The sequence below is a fragment of the Bombina bombina genome, chromosome 3 (assembly GCF_027579735.1).
Source record: "Bombina bombina isolate aBomBom1 chromosome 3, aBomBom1.pri, whole genome shotgun sequence".
NCBI lineage: Eukaryota > Metazoa > Chordata > Amphibia > Anura > Bombinatoridae > Bombina > Bombina bombina.
Window position 1 is genome coordinate 348,595,775 of NC_069501.1, and position 16,223 is coordinate 348,611,997.

The 16,223-nt window shown below is 36.7% G+C and overlaps 1 protein-coding gene across 1 annotated transcript in view; it reads left to right on the forward strand.

Moving 5' to 3' along the window:
* Nucleotides 1-16,223, forward strand: part of WWC3 (WWC family member 3) — a 515,363-nt gene that overhangs the window by 304,033 nt on the left and 195,107 nt on the right. Inside the window, exons 5-6 of the mRNA XM_053705277.1 lie at nt 8,750-8,826; nt 9,649-9,728. Coding sequence (XP_053561252.1) covers nt 8,750-8,826; nt 9,649-9,728 — 157 coding nt within the window. The remainder of the gene's footprint in view (nt 1-8,749; nt 8,827-9,648; nt 9,729-16,223) is intronic.

The window sequence follows — 16,223 nt, forward strand, 5'->3', positions numbered from 1 at the left end:
TTGGTGCGCTTTTTCTCATAGCAGGGATGGTCCTGCATTGTGCACCATGTGATTCTTTCCTGACCGGGAGTCTATCAGAGAGGAGTCATAAATCTCTGTACTGTCTGGGTCATAGGAGGTGGTGAGTGCCCCAGCCATTGGGGTATAAAGGTGCTGTTTTTTTTAATAAAATAAGATTGTTTTATTTCTATAGTTCTCAGGTTATTGCCCTAGCGATGGAGGATTCTGTTACTTTAGAGGGTACTCCCTCTATTCCTAGAGAGTAATACCTGTTTATATTGTGAGGAGGCCTTAGATCCACCCTCTCAATTATGTTCCATATGCCTTGATAATGTGATAATATCAAACATGTTTGATACCACTGAGCCGTCCACCTCTACACATGCAGTTTCCCATAGCATTGCTGATCCTCCATCTGGAGGGGGGCTTTTGTTCACTAGACATTACTGCGCAGTTCAGACGGCGGTGTCTGCAGCCTTTAATGCTTTACCTCGCCCTGCTAAGTGCAAGCGAAAGGTTGCATATTGCACTCCTTCCCAGAGTACATCAGATAATTTATTCGATTTAACTGATAGGGTTATCCGAGGATGAAGTTCTTTCTGAGACTTCATAGTATGAACATTCTGGGTCAGAGTCTGCTGCCTCTAAACCTCCGGCTGCGGAGGTACCAGACTTTAGTTTTAGGAATTTGCGCTTTCTTTTAAAGGAAGTTTTTGGCAAATTCAGTGATTTCAGAGGCCAAATTGCCCGACGAACCTTTGATTCCTGAGGAAAGGGTGGTACTTTATCCTTCTCTGCTTCTGTTAGATGGCGAACATTATTAAGAATGAATGGGACAGGATTGGATTCCTTTTTCCCATCTTTTCCCTTTAATAAATTGTTCCCGGTCCTGGACTCTTAATGGAGTTGTAAGGTTCCGTCCCTAAAAGGGGATGGCGCTATCTTCACCCTTGCTAAGCGTATTACTATCCCACTTGAGGATAGCTCTTCGTTTAAAGAGCCCATGTATAAAAGATGGAGAATGTGTTAAGAAAGATGTTTTCAACAAACGGGATATTTGTTTCAACTGGTGGCAGCTGTTGCTGTGGCTGCTGGAGAAACTACCTTCTGGTGTGACTCCTTATAGGATTTGTTCGGTGGGGGGGCCCTCAACGTTACTCAGGAAAGATTTACGGCCTTAAGGGTTGCTAATTCTTTTATCTGTAATGCTATTAGGCATATTATTCGCCTGAATGGTAAGGCTTCAGCTTTTTCTGTTCAGGCCGTTGGGCTCTGGCTGAAGTCATGGTCATGGTCTGCGGTTATGACGTCTAAGTCTAGACTTTTTTCCCTTCCTTTTAAAGGAATTATCTTGTTTGGTCCAGGCCTGGACTCAATTATCAAATAAAATTTCACAGGAGCACCGTGCTTGAGGATAAAATTAAATGCTTTATTGGTAATTGTACAGGGTGTCCTCACCCAAGGGTAAAATACAGAAATATGTCAAATGAATTAATGGGCTGACTGGTTTCAGCTACTGCCTTACTTCTAGCCTAGATTTATCTTCCATCCATGGGATCGAAGAAGACAGAGGAGAGATTGCAAATGGTTCACTCTTCGAAAAATTTCTTGGAACCGTAGCTAGACCAAATGTAAGTGCAATAACTGGAAGTGCTGGACCAGGAACGCAAACCTTAGGAACTGGAAGTGCGAACGAGGGGAAGAATGGACCCTATTGTCTCCATCTTGAACGAGGAGACATTTAAAAACTTGTTTAAGCACTTTAGGTCCAGAGTCGGATGAAAAGTTCCCTCCTCCTTTGGGACCACGAAATGATTTGAATAGTATCCCAAACCTCTCACAGTGATAGGCACTGGGACAAAAACTCCTTAGAGGACACCCCAGAAAGGCTTCCCTCCTTTCTGTCAGGAAGACAAGAGAGAGAGGTGGAATCTGCCCTTGGGTGGCTGAGACTTGAAACCTATCTTGTAACCCCGAGCTGTGACCCCCAGGACCCATGGATCTTGCATGTCCCTGAACCAAGCGACTGTAAAGAGCAACAGTCTGCCCCCTACACAATCCAGAAGAGGACCAGGGACTGCCCATTCATGCCGACTTAGACTCGGCAGGCTTCTTGCTCTGCTTGGAGTTATTCCAGGACTGAGCCAGCTTCCAAGAGCTCTTGGTTTGCTCTGGCCTAGTGGAGGACTGCTGACATGGGCTTTATCAGAAAGAAAAGAATGAAAAATGTCCCTTAGACAAGGAGGAGACGATGGTAAAATTGTCTAAAGGATGTACCGCAAGCCTATATCAGGGAACACCCTTTTACATGCCTCCAGTTTCCACCCTCCACATGTCACCTTTGCCGTTGCCAAGGGACAATTTACCAGAGTCAAACATAATTGCAGTGACCCTGTTGATTATCTGACCGAGGCCGATGAGTTGAAACATAGACTCAGGGCCAGAAAATATCCCCTTAGGGACATCAAGAGGGCCAGAAATGAAGTACATAAACTATCAAGGGAGTCTTTACTGAGAGATAAATATATTCCAAATACTAGGTCAAACTTTGAGGGGGTGCACTTTGTTACCAGTTACAGCACCCAATATAAACAAATTTGTGCTATTGTTAAAAAACATTTCTCCATTTTAGGGGCAGATGATGGCTTATGTTCTGTGGTTAAGAAAGGCATTAGATGCTCCAATATAAAGAGCTGCACTCTGGGGTCCATTCTATCTCCTACACAACTCAAGTCCAACATTGAACCTACTAGCTCGTGGCTTAGGCTTCTAGGCATGTTTAGATGCGGACATAGAAGATGTAAACCCTGTGACTTTGTTTTTGTAACCACAATGTTCAAATCTTCTGTGAGTGGAGCCACGTATGACATCAAGTTGTGTATGAATTGCATCTCCTTTGGAGTAATATATTTAATTCATTGCACCCAATGCGATATATACGTAGGTCTCACTAGTAGAGACATAAACTCCAGAATTAGGGAACATCTCTCCACTATCACTATGGGCCGTCTATAAACTCCACTAGTCCAACATTTTGTCACAAAGCATAATTCCAAATTAGAGACTTTTAAATGGTGAGCTATTGAAAAGGTGAAACCCCAAAAACGAGGAGGTGATGTAGATTTACTTCTGGCCAAACGCGAAATGTTTTGGATTTTCAAATTCGGAACTAGGATTCCGAATGGGTTAAACTCAAAGTATGATTTGATTAATTTTTGGGAATGATGTATATGCCCTATTCGATCTATGCTCTTTTACATTTTTTTTCTTTTACAATATGGTTTACCTTTAAATTATGTTTCAATATTTAGGTGGTTGTTTCCCATATCTATTTGTTTATTAGTACTTCCATCCCTGCTTTATTATTTACCATCCTGAATATGGCTGTATTCTTAACCTGTAAACTTTTAGCCTTTTTTGTATACAACTCTTGACAATGTGTATTTACACGTACATTGTAACTATTGTGTAATCATGTTGTTTGTAATGCAAATTTTAATTTCACCTGTGCAGTTGGTTACTTCAGTGCTGCTGATAGGCTATCAGCTTGATGGGCATTTTCTGTTTTTATCCAATGATATGCAAGTATTGCCTTTTTAAGTTTGTGTCAAACATAGCACTGTAGGCTATGAATACGGCGCTCAGTCGAAATGCGTAAGCCATTTGTGTTTTCACTCACCTGCTTTTTGTTCCGGTTCTCCATGTAACGTTTTTTTAATCAAAGTTATTAAAGAAAGAATTACTTTTAAGGTTACAAGCTCTCCGATCCTTTCTTCTTTTTGAATCTGTTAGAAATATTCCCATGTCTATGGAGTCTATTATAGTATCCGTGAATTCTACCCTGGTACTTGATACAAGAGAACTCTCTCTAGATTTATCTTTATCTGTGATTGCTGCCCTGCAATGCATCCCTCCTTATCTCGCTTTCCATGCTGATAAGGCATTTCTACGAACCAAGATAGGTTTTCTTCCTAAGGTTGTGTCATTTCACAACATCAATCAAGAGATTAAGGTTCCTTTTTTAGGTCATAATCCTTCTTCGTTGAAGGAACATTTACAACGTAATTCTGGATGTGGTTTGTGCCTTGGAGTTCTATCTTCAGGCCACCAAGAAATTTAGACAAACTTCTTTATCTGTTTGTTATCTTATCCGGGAAGCGTAGGGGTCAGAGGGCCTCTTCGACTTCCTTATATTTTTGGCTGAGGAGTGTCTTCCATTTAGCATAGAGACAGCGGGACATAAGTCTCCATTGAGGATTGCAACTCATTCTATGAGAGCAGTGGTTTCCTCTTTGGCCTTCAAAAATGAGGCCTCTATGGATCAGATTTGTCAGGCGGCTACCTGGTCCTCCTTACATACTTTTTCCAAATTTTACAAGTTTGATGTTTTTTGCTTCTGCTGAAGCAGCCTTCAGGAGAAAGGTTTTGCAGGCTGTGGTGCCTTCAGATCTAGGGTCCTCCTTACATACTTTTTCCAAATTTTACAAGTTTGATGTTTTTTGCTTCTGCTGAAGCAGCCTTCGGGAGAAAGGTTTTGCAGGCTGTAGTGCCTTCAGATCTAGGGTCTGCCTCTCTTTTTTCCCTCCTGTTAGCATTCCGTGTACTCTAGAGCTTGGGTATATGTTTCCCACAAGTCAGGAATGCAGCTGTGGACTCTTCTCATGTCAAAAAGGAAAACATAAATTATGCTTACCAGAAAGTTTTCTTTCCTTCTGTATGGAAGAGTCCACAGCTCCCACCCATGTTCTCCGATGGGCGGCCCTAATTTTAAATGTATTCTTCTGGCACCTTTTTCACCCTGATATTTCTCCTACTGTTCCTTGTTCCCTCGGCAGAATGACTGGGGATATGAGGAAGTGGGGGAGGTATTTAAGCCTTTGGCTGGGGTGTCTTTGCCTTCTCCTGGTGGCCAGGTTCAGTATTTCCCACAAGTAAGGAATGCAGCTGTGGACTCTTCCCATACAGAAGGAAAGGAAATTATCTGGGAAGCATAATTTATGTTTTTAATCAACTTTCCAGTTTACTTCTATTATCAATTTTGCTTCTGTCTCTTGGTGTTCTTTGTTGAAGGACCAGCAATGCACTGCTGGGAGTGAGCTAAATACATCTGGTGAGCCAATGGAAAGAGGCATATATGTGCAGTCACCAATTAGCTCCTGAGCCTACCTAGGTGTGCTTTTTAACAAAGGATATCAAGAGAGTAAAGGAAATTTGATAATAAAAGTAAAATGGAAAATTGTTTAAAATTGCATTCTCTATCTGAATCATAAAAATTAATTTTCGTCTTTACTGACCCTTTAAAATAAAAAAGTTTATGCAATACTTAAATTATCTGAGTCATATAAGCCCAATGCCATTTGCTTGTCTGTGTTCTACTTTAGGATTAATCGATCTGTAATAGCCACCTCTGCCACTCTCTCACTCTATTCTGATTTTCCTTTAAAGAGAAACTTTTCATTATTTTTCTCAATCATTATTAGCTGTATTTATCTTGGAATTGATTTGCCAGTCCATCGTATCTCATAATCATTAGCTTTGTTGACAGATGTGAAGTTACCCAATTCAGTTTCATGATGCGGCATCAATATTTGAAACCTCATTTCTTTTAAACATATATTTATAAAGGAGTCAGAGGCAATGGTGATGCTTAGCAAATAGGGAGATCTGTGGAGTTTTCAGCTAAATATCAAGAGTGCATGGGGAACAGATGGGGAAGAATACCTTTTGCTACTTATTTGTACCTTTTGATATTTTTTGAATTCCTACTTATCTCTGCTCTACATCTATTCTTCTTCTATTCTCTGTGTTGAGAGCTAGACATGTAAGAATAGAGCAAATTCCAAGAGGCTTGGGGGTTCTACATTAATGAAAGGTGAATATAGTAATCACATGGAACCACCACTTTGCAGAATTCTATTTGAAAATGTGCTTTGAAGTGCTTATATGACAGAAAAGAAGATTTTTATTATTGTAATATTGGTTGCATATAACTGTTTTTTAACCCTTTCACAATAAAATTTTCTGTACGGCTCATAGTGCCAATTTTTTTTAATTTATTTTTTGCATTTCATATGGTGGTGCTTTCCTATTCTGTTGGTGCAATTAGATATTACTGCAACACTGGAAACATACTCCCATTTTTCTTATGACCACGCTCATGGTATAACAGCTAAAAAAAAGATCCCTCATTGGAGACAAAGAAATGGATATGTCTTGATCTTTCACAAAAGAGCTTTTATTAGAAGGACCTAGGTTCTAACTGTTGATTGGTGGCTGCATATATTTACCGATTATTATTGGCTCGCCCATGTGTTCAGTAAGAAACCAGTAGTGCATTGCTGTTCCTTCAACAAATGATACCAAGAGAATGAAGCAAATTTGATAATAGAAGTAAACTGGAAAGTTGTTTACAATTGTATGTTCTACCTAAATCAAGAAAGAAAAATATGGGGTTTCATGTCTCTTTTAAGATTATTGCTTCCAAAACATCATGTTCTGATGGGAGTTGGAGTCAATTGCTGCTAATTTATATACATCATACAATCTGGAGGTTCTATATATGTTTAATTTATGTTTTCATAAAAAAATCAACTTAAAAAAGACATTTACCTAAAGCAAACTTTTTCCAATGTAATAGAGAGGTGTAACCATGTTGGTATCTTTGTGATAAATTTACCATAGGTCGCTAAATGCTGACAGCATACGCTGTTGGCATTTAACATTGCCCAAGCATTTCTAGTGAAATGCTTGCGCAATGCCGTCCCCTGCTCATTGGTGGCCAATCGGCTGCTAGCAGGGGCCGTCAATCATCCCGATCAAATCGGATCGGGATGATTTCAGTCCGCCACCTTAAAGGTGGCTGAGAAGTTAAGGAGCATCGGTCTTATGATCGCGGCTTCTTAAAGGGCCATAAAACATGTTGAGATCCTAAAAGGGCAAATTAAGTAAAAATGGTTTGCATAAAAAAAATGTTTAAAAACTGCTGGCAAGTATCCACCTCCCCTTATTAGTGTTTAGCATCAGAAACACAGGCATTGTATTTCACAGCATTTGCATCTAGGCATGCTCCAGCAGATAATGAGTGTCTACTTCTGCATTCTACCAAAGCAAAGGTAGATATAGATACAGCCATAGAAGGAAATGTTTGGGGGGAGTTAGAGCTGTAGAATGCGGAAACTTAAAAGAAAGGTTAATGGCACTGCAGTATAAATTTGCAGGTAAAGTAATTTAAGTACATATTATTATATTTGGTCTCTATCCCAACTTGTTTTATGTCCCTTTAACTTCCGTTTCTGGCGGACCAAAAACGATGGGGCGTCGAGTCATCATTCCCTGCTTGTTAAATTGACCCCTTAGTGTGTTACAATTATTTTAAAGATATTTATTTTTAAAGATATTTAAAAGCCAGCAGGCAGGCTGGATGTCAGACAGGCTCTGTGTCTTGTTGACACGCAGGCGCTCTCCTACTTCTGTGGACAGTGCACATCCTTTTATGTGCACTGCTCCACCAAAAAAGCGCAATGCCGATGTGCGGGTGACGTCACAAGTGACGTCACCACTTCCGGTTGCGGCTGCGCAGTGAATGAAAAATGCATATACGTATATGCATTTTTCATTCGGAGATCGTACCCACATGACTTAGGAGGACAGGGAAAACGGCAAAAAATGAAAAACGTTAGTTTTAGGTGATTATATCATTAGAATGGCTAAGGTAAAGTTTGAAATACATAATCTTTCATAAGGAATACATTTATAATTAGAACCTGCAGTGTTGACTGGTCCTTTAAAGGTTATATGCCATAAAAAAGCTTAACAGAAGTAAACATTACTTTTTTTCTCTACCTTTATTAAAAATCATGTGAATTTTTTTTTTGTTCCTATTTTTATTCAAAAGGACAGTCTACTTGATTTTTTTATTGTTTTAATAAAGAGATCACGTCTTTACTACCCATTCCTCAGCTTTGTACAACCAACATTGTTATATTAATATACTTTATAACCTCTAAACCTCTAAATATCTGCCTGTTTCTAAGCCACTACAATCACAGAGGTAAAAAAGTGTATTAATATAACTATGTTGGTTATGCAAAACTGGGGAAAGAGTAATAAAGAGATTATCTATCTTTTAAAACAACAAACATTTTCAAGTAGACTGTAGATATTTGTAGATGCAATGTATACATTTACATAATGTATTTTCAGAAATAGCTTGCGGTTTGCCAATAAAATGGCCTTCTGTATCTTGATAAATCAAATCTTTTGTAATTGAAGAAAAGTTAAAGGGACATGAAAAATAACTTTTTTCTTTCATGATTCAGATAGAGCATACAATTTTAAACAACTTTCCATTATACTTATATCTGTTTCGTTCTCTTGGTATCCTTTGTGGAAAAATGACACCTAGGTAAGCACCAGAGCTGGAAGCTAGCTGCTGATTTGTGGTGGCCTTTTGTCATAGGCTTCCTGATGTGTTCAGCTAGCTCCCAATAGTGCGTTGCTGCACCTTCAATAAAGGATACCAAGAGAATGAAGCAAAATTGATAACAGCAGTAAATTGGAATGTTTTTTTACAAATATATGCTCTATCTGAAGTATGAAAAAAAATGGGGTTCATGTCCCTTTAAGAAGGCATTTCAATGTATATGTTCTTGCTTTAAAATGATCACTGTCTAGATTGTTACAATATGAAATATGTTCAGTATTCTGTAGTAGATAAATAACAAATTCATTCTCATGTTTCTTTCCATAGCTTTTTCTGGATTCTCAGCAAACACAAAGTATGATCCCTATCAAATTAAAGCGGAAATAGCCGGTCGCCGAGACAGGGTAAGTTGAAGTAATTCATTTTAAATAATAAGATGAAATAATTCTATATAAACACATATATTGGTAGTGATCATGAGGAAATCAAGGGCGAGCACAGGACTTTTTCAGCATTGAGAAAAAAAAATCAGATGACAGCCCTGTAATATCAAGCAGATAGACTGGATATGAAAATGATTTATTTTACTCCACAATCTTATTTTATAAAGGGATTTTACTTACATTTTTACTATGCTACCAGTCTAGGTACCCTCACCAGCTACAAAATACAGCAGGCAGAAATCAGCCTCACCCTGTACAGTATTATTAAAATGACATAATCTAGGTTTAATAAAAACTCAATATGAAACCAATATCTTACAAAACTGGCCACAACATTGCAAATTGTAAACTGCAGAATTCATAAAGATTTGTACCCACCAGTAAGTCCCACCCATAAGACTACTGATTCCTAACCTATCCACCTCCTTAGGTGTTACCATAGTGATTGGCAAATCCTGCTCTCATGCAATTGGTTGTGTGAGAGCAGGGGGAGGGACTTCCTTCAGTCTGTCTGCAGCATCTTACATTGGGGCTATAATATTTGCTTCTGATTAGTTAAAAGTACACGTATGTCTGTTTTAAGGATGTTGTCACATATTTCAGTTAATGTTCTATGGCTTTTTGGGGGCTTTTAGAATTTTTTTTGAATAGGAAAAGCCAATCTTGGCACTTTGGACTTAAATTATGATGGGGCAGTATAGGTTTGGGAGCTATTACTAGTGGAGACATCATTAAACACTGTCTGTAACACTTTCTTTTCTGTAATTTGTGATCTGTTCTCAGCTTTCTAGATTAAAAAGGGAGCTGACTCTGATGAAGCAAGAACTGCAGTACAAAGAAAAGGGAGTAGAAACGTTGCAAGAGTAAGTTCAATTTTATATTAATTTAATTTCAAGGTGTAAAATGAGCAGTTTTGTCTTATGATGCAATACAGACATCTTCTATGTATTTTAAGATTTTACTTACTTTTTTTTTAATTTTCATAGGGATGGGTCTCTAGCCCTTTGTTAATGATTAAAACACAAATTTGAATAACTGGTTAATCCTCACTTACAGGGCTTGAGACCCACAATTGCATCTCATTGATGAGGTCCAGTAGGCTGATATCTTGGGATGGCTTTATTTATTTTTCAGATAATTGACTGATAATTATGAGTTGACACTGTGGATAGTTAAAATACAAAGTGGGTGCCACAATAGTGTATTAACCAGTAGACAAAGAAAGCTACTGAGCTCTAATTAACATTACACTCATATTATTATATTATTATTGAACCCAGACAAGCAAGTTGGGTCTTTTTGCAGCCTCCTTTGGTAGGGATCCCAAATAAAAATATAATCATCCATGAAGCAGCCATAGAAGAGCAGGCTTGCTCCAAAATAAGACCTACAGATGTAATTCTCTTCAGACTAAGCCAAGGTGTTCCAAAATTAGCAAAAGTGGAGTAATCTTGTTATCCATGACCATCGTATCAATAGTATCTCTCAGCGCTCATAATATCCCAATGATGCTTAATGACAGATGGGGTACCTAGCTGCCCCAAAAAATGGTTGAGAAATGTTGATTGTATGTCAGAAAGCGCCTAATTAAAGGCTATGGGAATTAGGTTTGGGAAATATCGTATATATCTGTTATTCCTAATATGATTAATTCTCATATGTGTAGGAATGTATGCCGGAATACTGTATAGAAATATATACAATTTATTTCTTCATACAATTAATAAACATATAATAGAAACATACATTTAAAAAACATGGATCCATGTGAAAGTATACAAATATAATAAATTACGATCTTTGTTCATGAAATACACTAAAATAACATAATAGTTCCTAAATCTCTAAATCAGTTCCTAAATTAATCTCTAAAAAACTTTTATAAAATTCTTACAAAATTGATTAAAACATATAATCCGTTGTAGTCCCTAACCGGTTAGGGTGATTTGATATTCTCAAAACAGTATTAGTCTCTTATTTGGTGTGAATTCAATAATAAAAATGTGAGACAAAAAATGTGTGGCAAAAAATAAAGTGTGAAACACAAAATTTCTTTGTGTGTTGTAATAGTGATAAAAAATATTTTGAAAAAATGTGAAAAAAGCTTCTAAAATAGATTCAAAAAAACTTTTAAAACGTGAAGTCCAATGTTCAAAAATCAAAAAGTAAAGCTAATAAAAAACATAAAATTCTTCCGTGTTTTAAATCCAAAATGGTGGTTGTGGTGGTTGTGAAATACCAGATGTGTTGAAAAATATGGAGAAAAAATAAATGATGAATTAAATCCAAATCCTTATCAAATAATAAGTCTGTGATTTCTATGGGTGTAGAAAATTAAAATTGGTGTGAATCTTCCTTCTCCTTAACAAATGGTTTGTTGTTGATATATTGATTCTAAGGTATTCGGTCTGTGATGAAAGACTCTATCCTTATCAAACCTGTAAACAACAAAATAACATAGTGCAATAATGCTACAAATGTAATGGAAATAATGAAAATCTGCTCACCAATGACTGTCAACGCGTTTCGGCCTCTCAGTAAGGCCTTTCTCAAGACTATAGTCTCAAGACTAGAGATTTAGGAACTATTATGTTATTTTAGTGTATTTCATGAACAAAGATCGTAATTTATTATATTTGTAGACTTTCACATGGATCCATGTTTTTTAAATGTATGTTTCTATTATATGTTTATTAATTGTATGAAGAAATAAATTGTATATATTTCTATACAGTATTCCGGCATACATTCCTACACATATGAGAATTAATCATATTAGGAATAACAGATATATACGATATTTCCCAAACCTAATTCCCATAGCCTTTAATTAGGCGCTTTCTGACATACAATCAACATTTCTTATCCATGACAATTCCTTTAATCATCAATTAAAAATACCACTGACGAATCAGCCAGAGGAATAGAAGCTGAAAATATCTGTTTGTACCATTTAAAGGGAAATTAAACCCACATTTTTTTCTTTCATGATTCAGATAGAGCATGCAATTTTAAGCAACTTTCTAATTTACTCCTATTATCAATTATTCTTTGTTTGTTTGCTATCTTTGAAAAGCAGGAATCTAAGCTTAGGAGACAATCCATTTTTTGGTTCAGCACCTGGGTAGCGCTTGCTGATTGGTAGCTAAATGTAGCCACCAATCAGCAAGCGCTGCCTAGGGTTCTGAACCACAAATGGTCTGACTCTTAAGCTTACATTCCTGCTTTTTCAATTAAAGATACCAAGCGAACAAAGAAAAATTGATAATAGGAGTAAATTAGAAAGTTGCTTACAATTGCATGCTCTATCTGAATCATGAAAGAAAAAAACATGTGGGTTTCATATCCCTTTAAGATTAAGAGGAGCAGACTAAAGATTGGCAGATTGTTTGTGTAATTAAAGGAAGGACTTATAATAAGCTTTCACACAGAGTATAGTAATATTATTGGTCTGTTGCCTCCGGTAATCCCAGTTAATAGTGACCTGCTGTTGTTTGCACTGCACTATTGTATGGTTTCAGAATAATATAAAACATGAAAGTTCTGTTTTATAAACAGCACATATAAGAGTATTGATCAAATGTAGCCACTTACCTTTAAAAGATCAGTTTTTGAATTTCTAAGACTCAGACGTGGGTGTATCATTTTTGGGTTTTGCATCAATAAGGAAAACATTTGTGTAACTAATTTTATTTGGTTCTTTTTATTTTTGAAACATGTAATGCTAAGTCTGCATTACACATTATGCTAATTTTGAGCAAGACAAATTTTAATTGTAGTTGTCAAAAATGAGAAGCCATTGTGTACCCATTGTTTTCTTTTCCTCTTTTTACTTATTTTATTTTTTAATGGGCCAAAATAGTAAAACAAAATTACACGTTCTAACTCGTTAATGGGGATATTGCAGTCAAAATTTAAATGTAAATAAATGAATTACATCTTTGAATAGAAACATATTTGCAATATACATGTATTGGTACAAATGCTTCTAGTAAAGGTTATCACTGTTTTAGTGTTAACATTTTATCTGCAGGTGCATGTCAAGCATAACTAGATATTCTCAGTGGACCAGCATTTTAAATACTGCAGATGCTCAGAGCGCCAGTGGGGCTTGTATCATGTCAGCAATTAACAAATTGAGTCGTTACCAAATCGTACAAGTGCCTTAGACTCTTTGAGCAAGTGCTGTGTTTAAAATGCTGGTGCATACTTAAATACACATTGGAAACAGCTATAGCTGTTATTAGAAGTATTTTTGCTAATACAAGTATATTACAAAAGTGCTTCTATCCAAAACTGAAATGTATACAAGTAATTTTCAAATTTGAGTGGAATATCCCTTTAAGCATGCAATTTTAAGAATAGTGACCCTGCGCTACTATGGGCCAGATTACGAGTGGAGCGCAAATATTGTGCTTACGCAAGCTCAATATTTGCACGCCACTCAGTAATACCATTGCACATAAATGTGTGTTTGTATTACAAGTACAGCTCAATGCGTATACGACCTCAAGTTCGCATTGCCACAGGCCAAGCACTCACGAGAGCACACTTACATTCGGCTAGATTTAGAGTTTTGTCGGTAAAGACCCGCGTATCTAACGCTGCTTTTTTTCCCAACGCACCCTTCCAACAACGCTGGTATTTAGAGTTGTCTGAGGGGCTGCGTTAGGCTCAAAAAAGGGTGCGTTGAGCCTAATGTAGCTCCACTTCAACCCTCAATACCAGCGTTGCTTATGGTAGCGGTAAGCTGGGAAAACGTGCTCGTGCACGATATCCCCATAGGAAACAATGGGGCTGAGCTGGCTGAAAAAAAACCTAACACCTGCAAAAAAGCAGCGTCCAGCTTCTAACACAGCCTCATTGTTTCCTATGGGGAAACACTCTCTAAGTCTGCACCTAACACCCTAACATGAACCCCGAGTCTAAACACCCCTAACCTTACACTTATTAACCCCTAATCTGCCCCCCCCCCACTATCGCTGACCCCTGCATATTATTATTAACCCCTAATCTTCCGCTCCGGACACCGCCGCAACCTACATTATCCCTATGAACCCCTAATCTGCTGCCCCTAACACCGCCGACCCCTATATTATATTTATTAACCCCTAATCTGCCCCCCCAATGTCGCCGCTAACTTACCTAAACTTATTAACCCCTAATCTGCCGACCGGACCTCACCGCTACTATAATAAATGTATTAACCCCTAAAGCTAAGTCTAACCCTAACACCCCCCTAAGTTAAATATAATTTTAATCTAACGAAAAAAATTAACTCTTATTAACTAAAGTCTTCCTATTTAAAACTAAATACTTACCTGTAAAATAAACCCTAATATAGCTACAATATAATGAATAATTATATTGTAGCTATTTTAGGATTTATATTTATTTTACGGGCAACTTTGTATTTATTTTAACTTGGTACAATAGCTATTAAATAGTTATTAACTATTTAATAGCTACCTAGTTAAAATAATTACAAAACTACCTGTAAAATAAATCCTAACCTAAGTTACAATTAAACCTAACACTACACTATCAATAAATTAATTAAATAAATTACCTACAATTACATACCATTAAATAAACTAAACTAAATTGCAAAAAAAAAAAAACACTAAATTACAAAAAATAAAAAAAGATTACAAGAATATTAGGCTAATTACACCTACTCTAAGCCCCCTAATAAAATAAAAAAGCCCCCAAAATAATAAAGGTCCCTACCTACCCTTTTTTGTAATTTAGTGTTTTTTTTGTTTTTTGTAATTTAGTTTAGTTTTAGGTAGGTTTAATTGTAACTTAGGTTAGGATTTATTTTACAGGTAATTTTGTAATTATTTTAACTAGGTAGCTATTAAATAGTTATTAACTATTTAATAGCTATTGTACCTAGTTAAAATAAATACAAAGTTGCCTGTAAAATAAATATAAATCCTAAAATAGCTACAATATAATTATTTGTTATATTGTAGCTATATTAGGGTTTATTTTACAGGTAAGTATTTAGTTTTAAATAGGAATACTTTAGTTAATAAGATTTAATTTATTTTGTTAGATTAAAATTATATTTAATTTAGGGGGGTGTTAGGGTTAGGGTTAGACTTAGCTTTAGGGGTTAATACATTTATTAGAGTAGCGGCGAGGTCCGGTCGGCAGATTAGGGGTTAATAATTGTAGGTAGGTGGCGGCGATGTTAGGGAGGGCAGATTAGGGGTTAATACTATTTATTATAGTGTTTGCGAGGCGGGAGTGTGGCGGTTTAGAGGTTTATACATTTATTCTAGTGGCGGCGAGGTCCGGTCAGCAGATTAGGGGTTAATAAGTGTAGTTAGGTAGCGGTGACGTTGGGGGGGGCAATTAGGGGTTAATAAATATAATATAGGGGTCGGCGATGTTAGGGGCAGCAGATTAGGGGTTTATAGGTATAATGTAAGTGGCGGCGGTGTCCGGTCGGCAGATTAGGGGTTAAAAAAATGTATTGGAGTGGCGGCGATGTGGGGGCTCGGTTTAGGGGTACATAGGTAGTTTATGGGTGTAAGCATATACATATATATTTATAGTGAAAACACAGTCCCCCCATTGACCTCCATGTAAAGGCACATTAGGTGCCATTTTTTTTCTAAAACCCCACATTCCCTCACTTTAACCCCTTATAACTGCTTTGAGCATTTTTTTTAAAAAAATGCTCATATTTAGGTTTTATTTTATTGTACTCTCCTCTTTATTTTGGGGCAATTGGGGCAACTTTTTATTTTTAACCAGAGGTCTGACCTTTGGTTAATTGGGCTTATCGCAAATTGGAACCGCAAGCTTGTGGTAGCATTAGCCAGCCACTTGTAATGGTGGTTATTTAAGGTGCACCCATAACAAATTAGAACATCATTTTTTGACTATTATTGCCCTTTGGAACATGTTTACAAACAATTCTGTTTTGCTTCCCACTTTGGAATTGAATTATTTTATGAAGATCATTTCTGTTTTAAAATTAATGTGAAGATTTAACATTTGAAATGTAGACCTAAAGTTTTCCTTGACATTTGTTCTGCCTTTCAAATGTTTTTATAGAATGAATGTTTACATTTGAATGCGGAATGTTAGTATCTAAATTTTACTGGTCTAAAATTTTTTAATATTCTAATTTTAGAAAATTAAAATGTTATTTTGATATACAGATGCTACATTCAGCAAACATTCAATTTATATTTCGAGCAAACAAATGCATCCCGTATTTTTTTACAAATGTGTTGAATCTTTTACTCCTCCCTAATCCTACCGCAAACAAGCTAAATTCCCAGTAGAGCATGAAAAAAGTCAGCCCCGATCTACGTGGATGTACTGTTCACAAGAGCAAG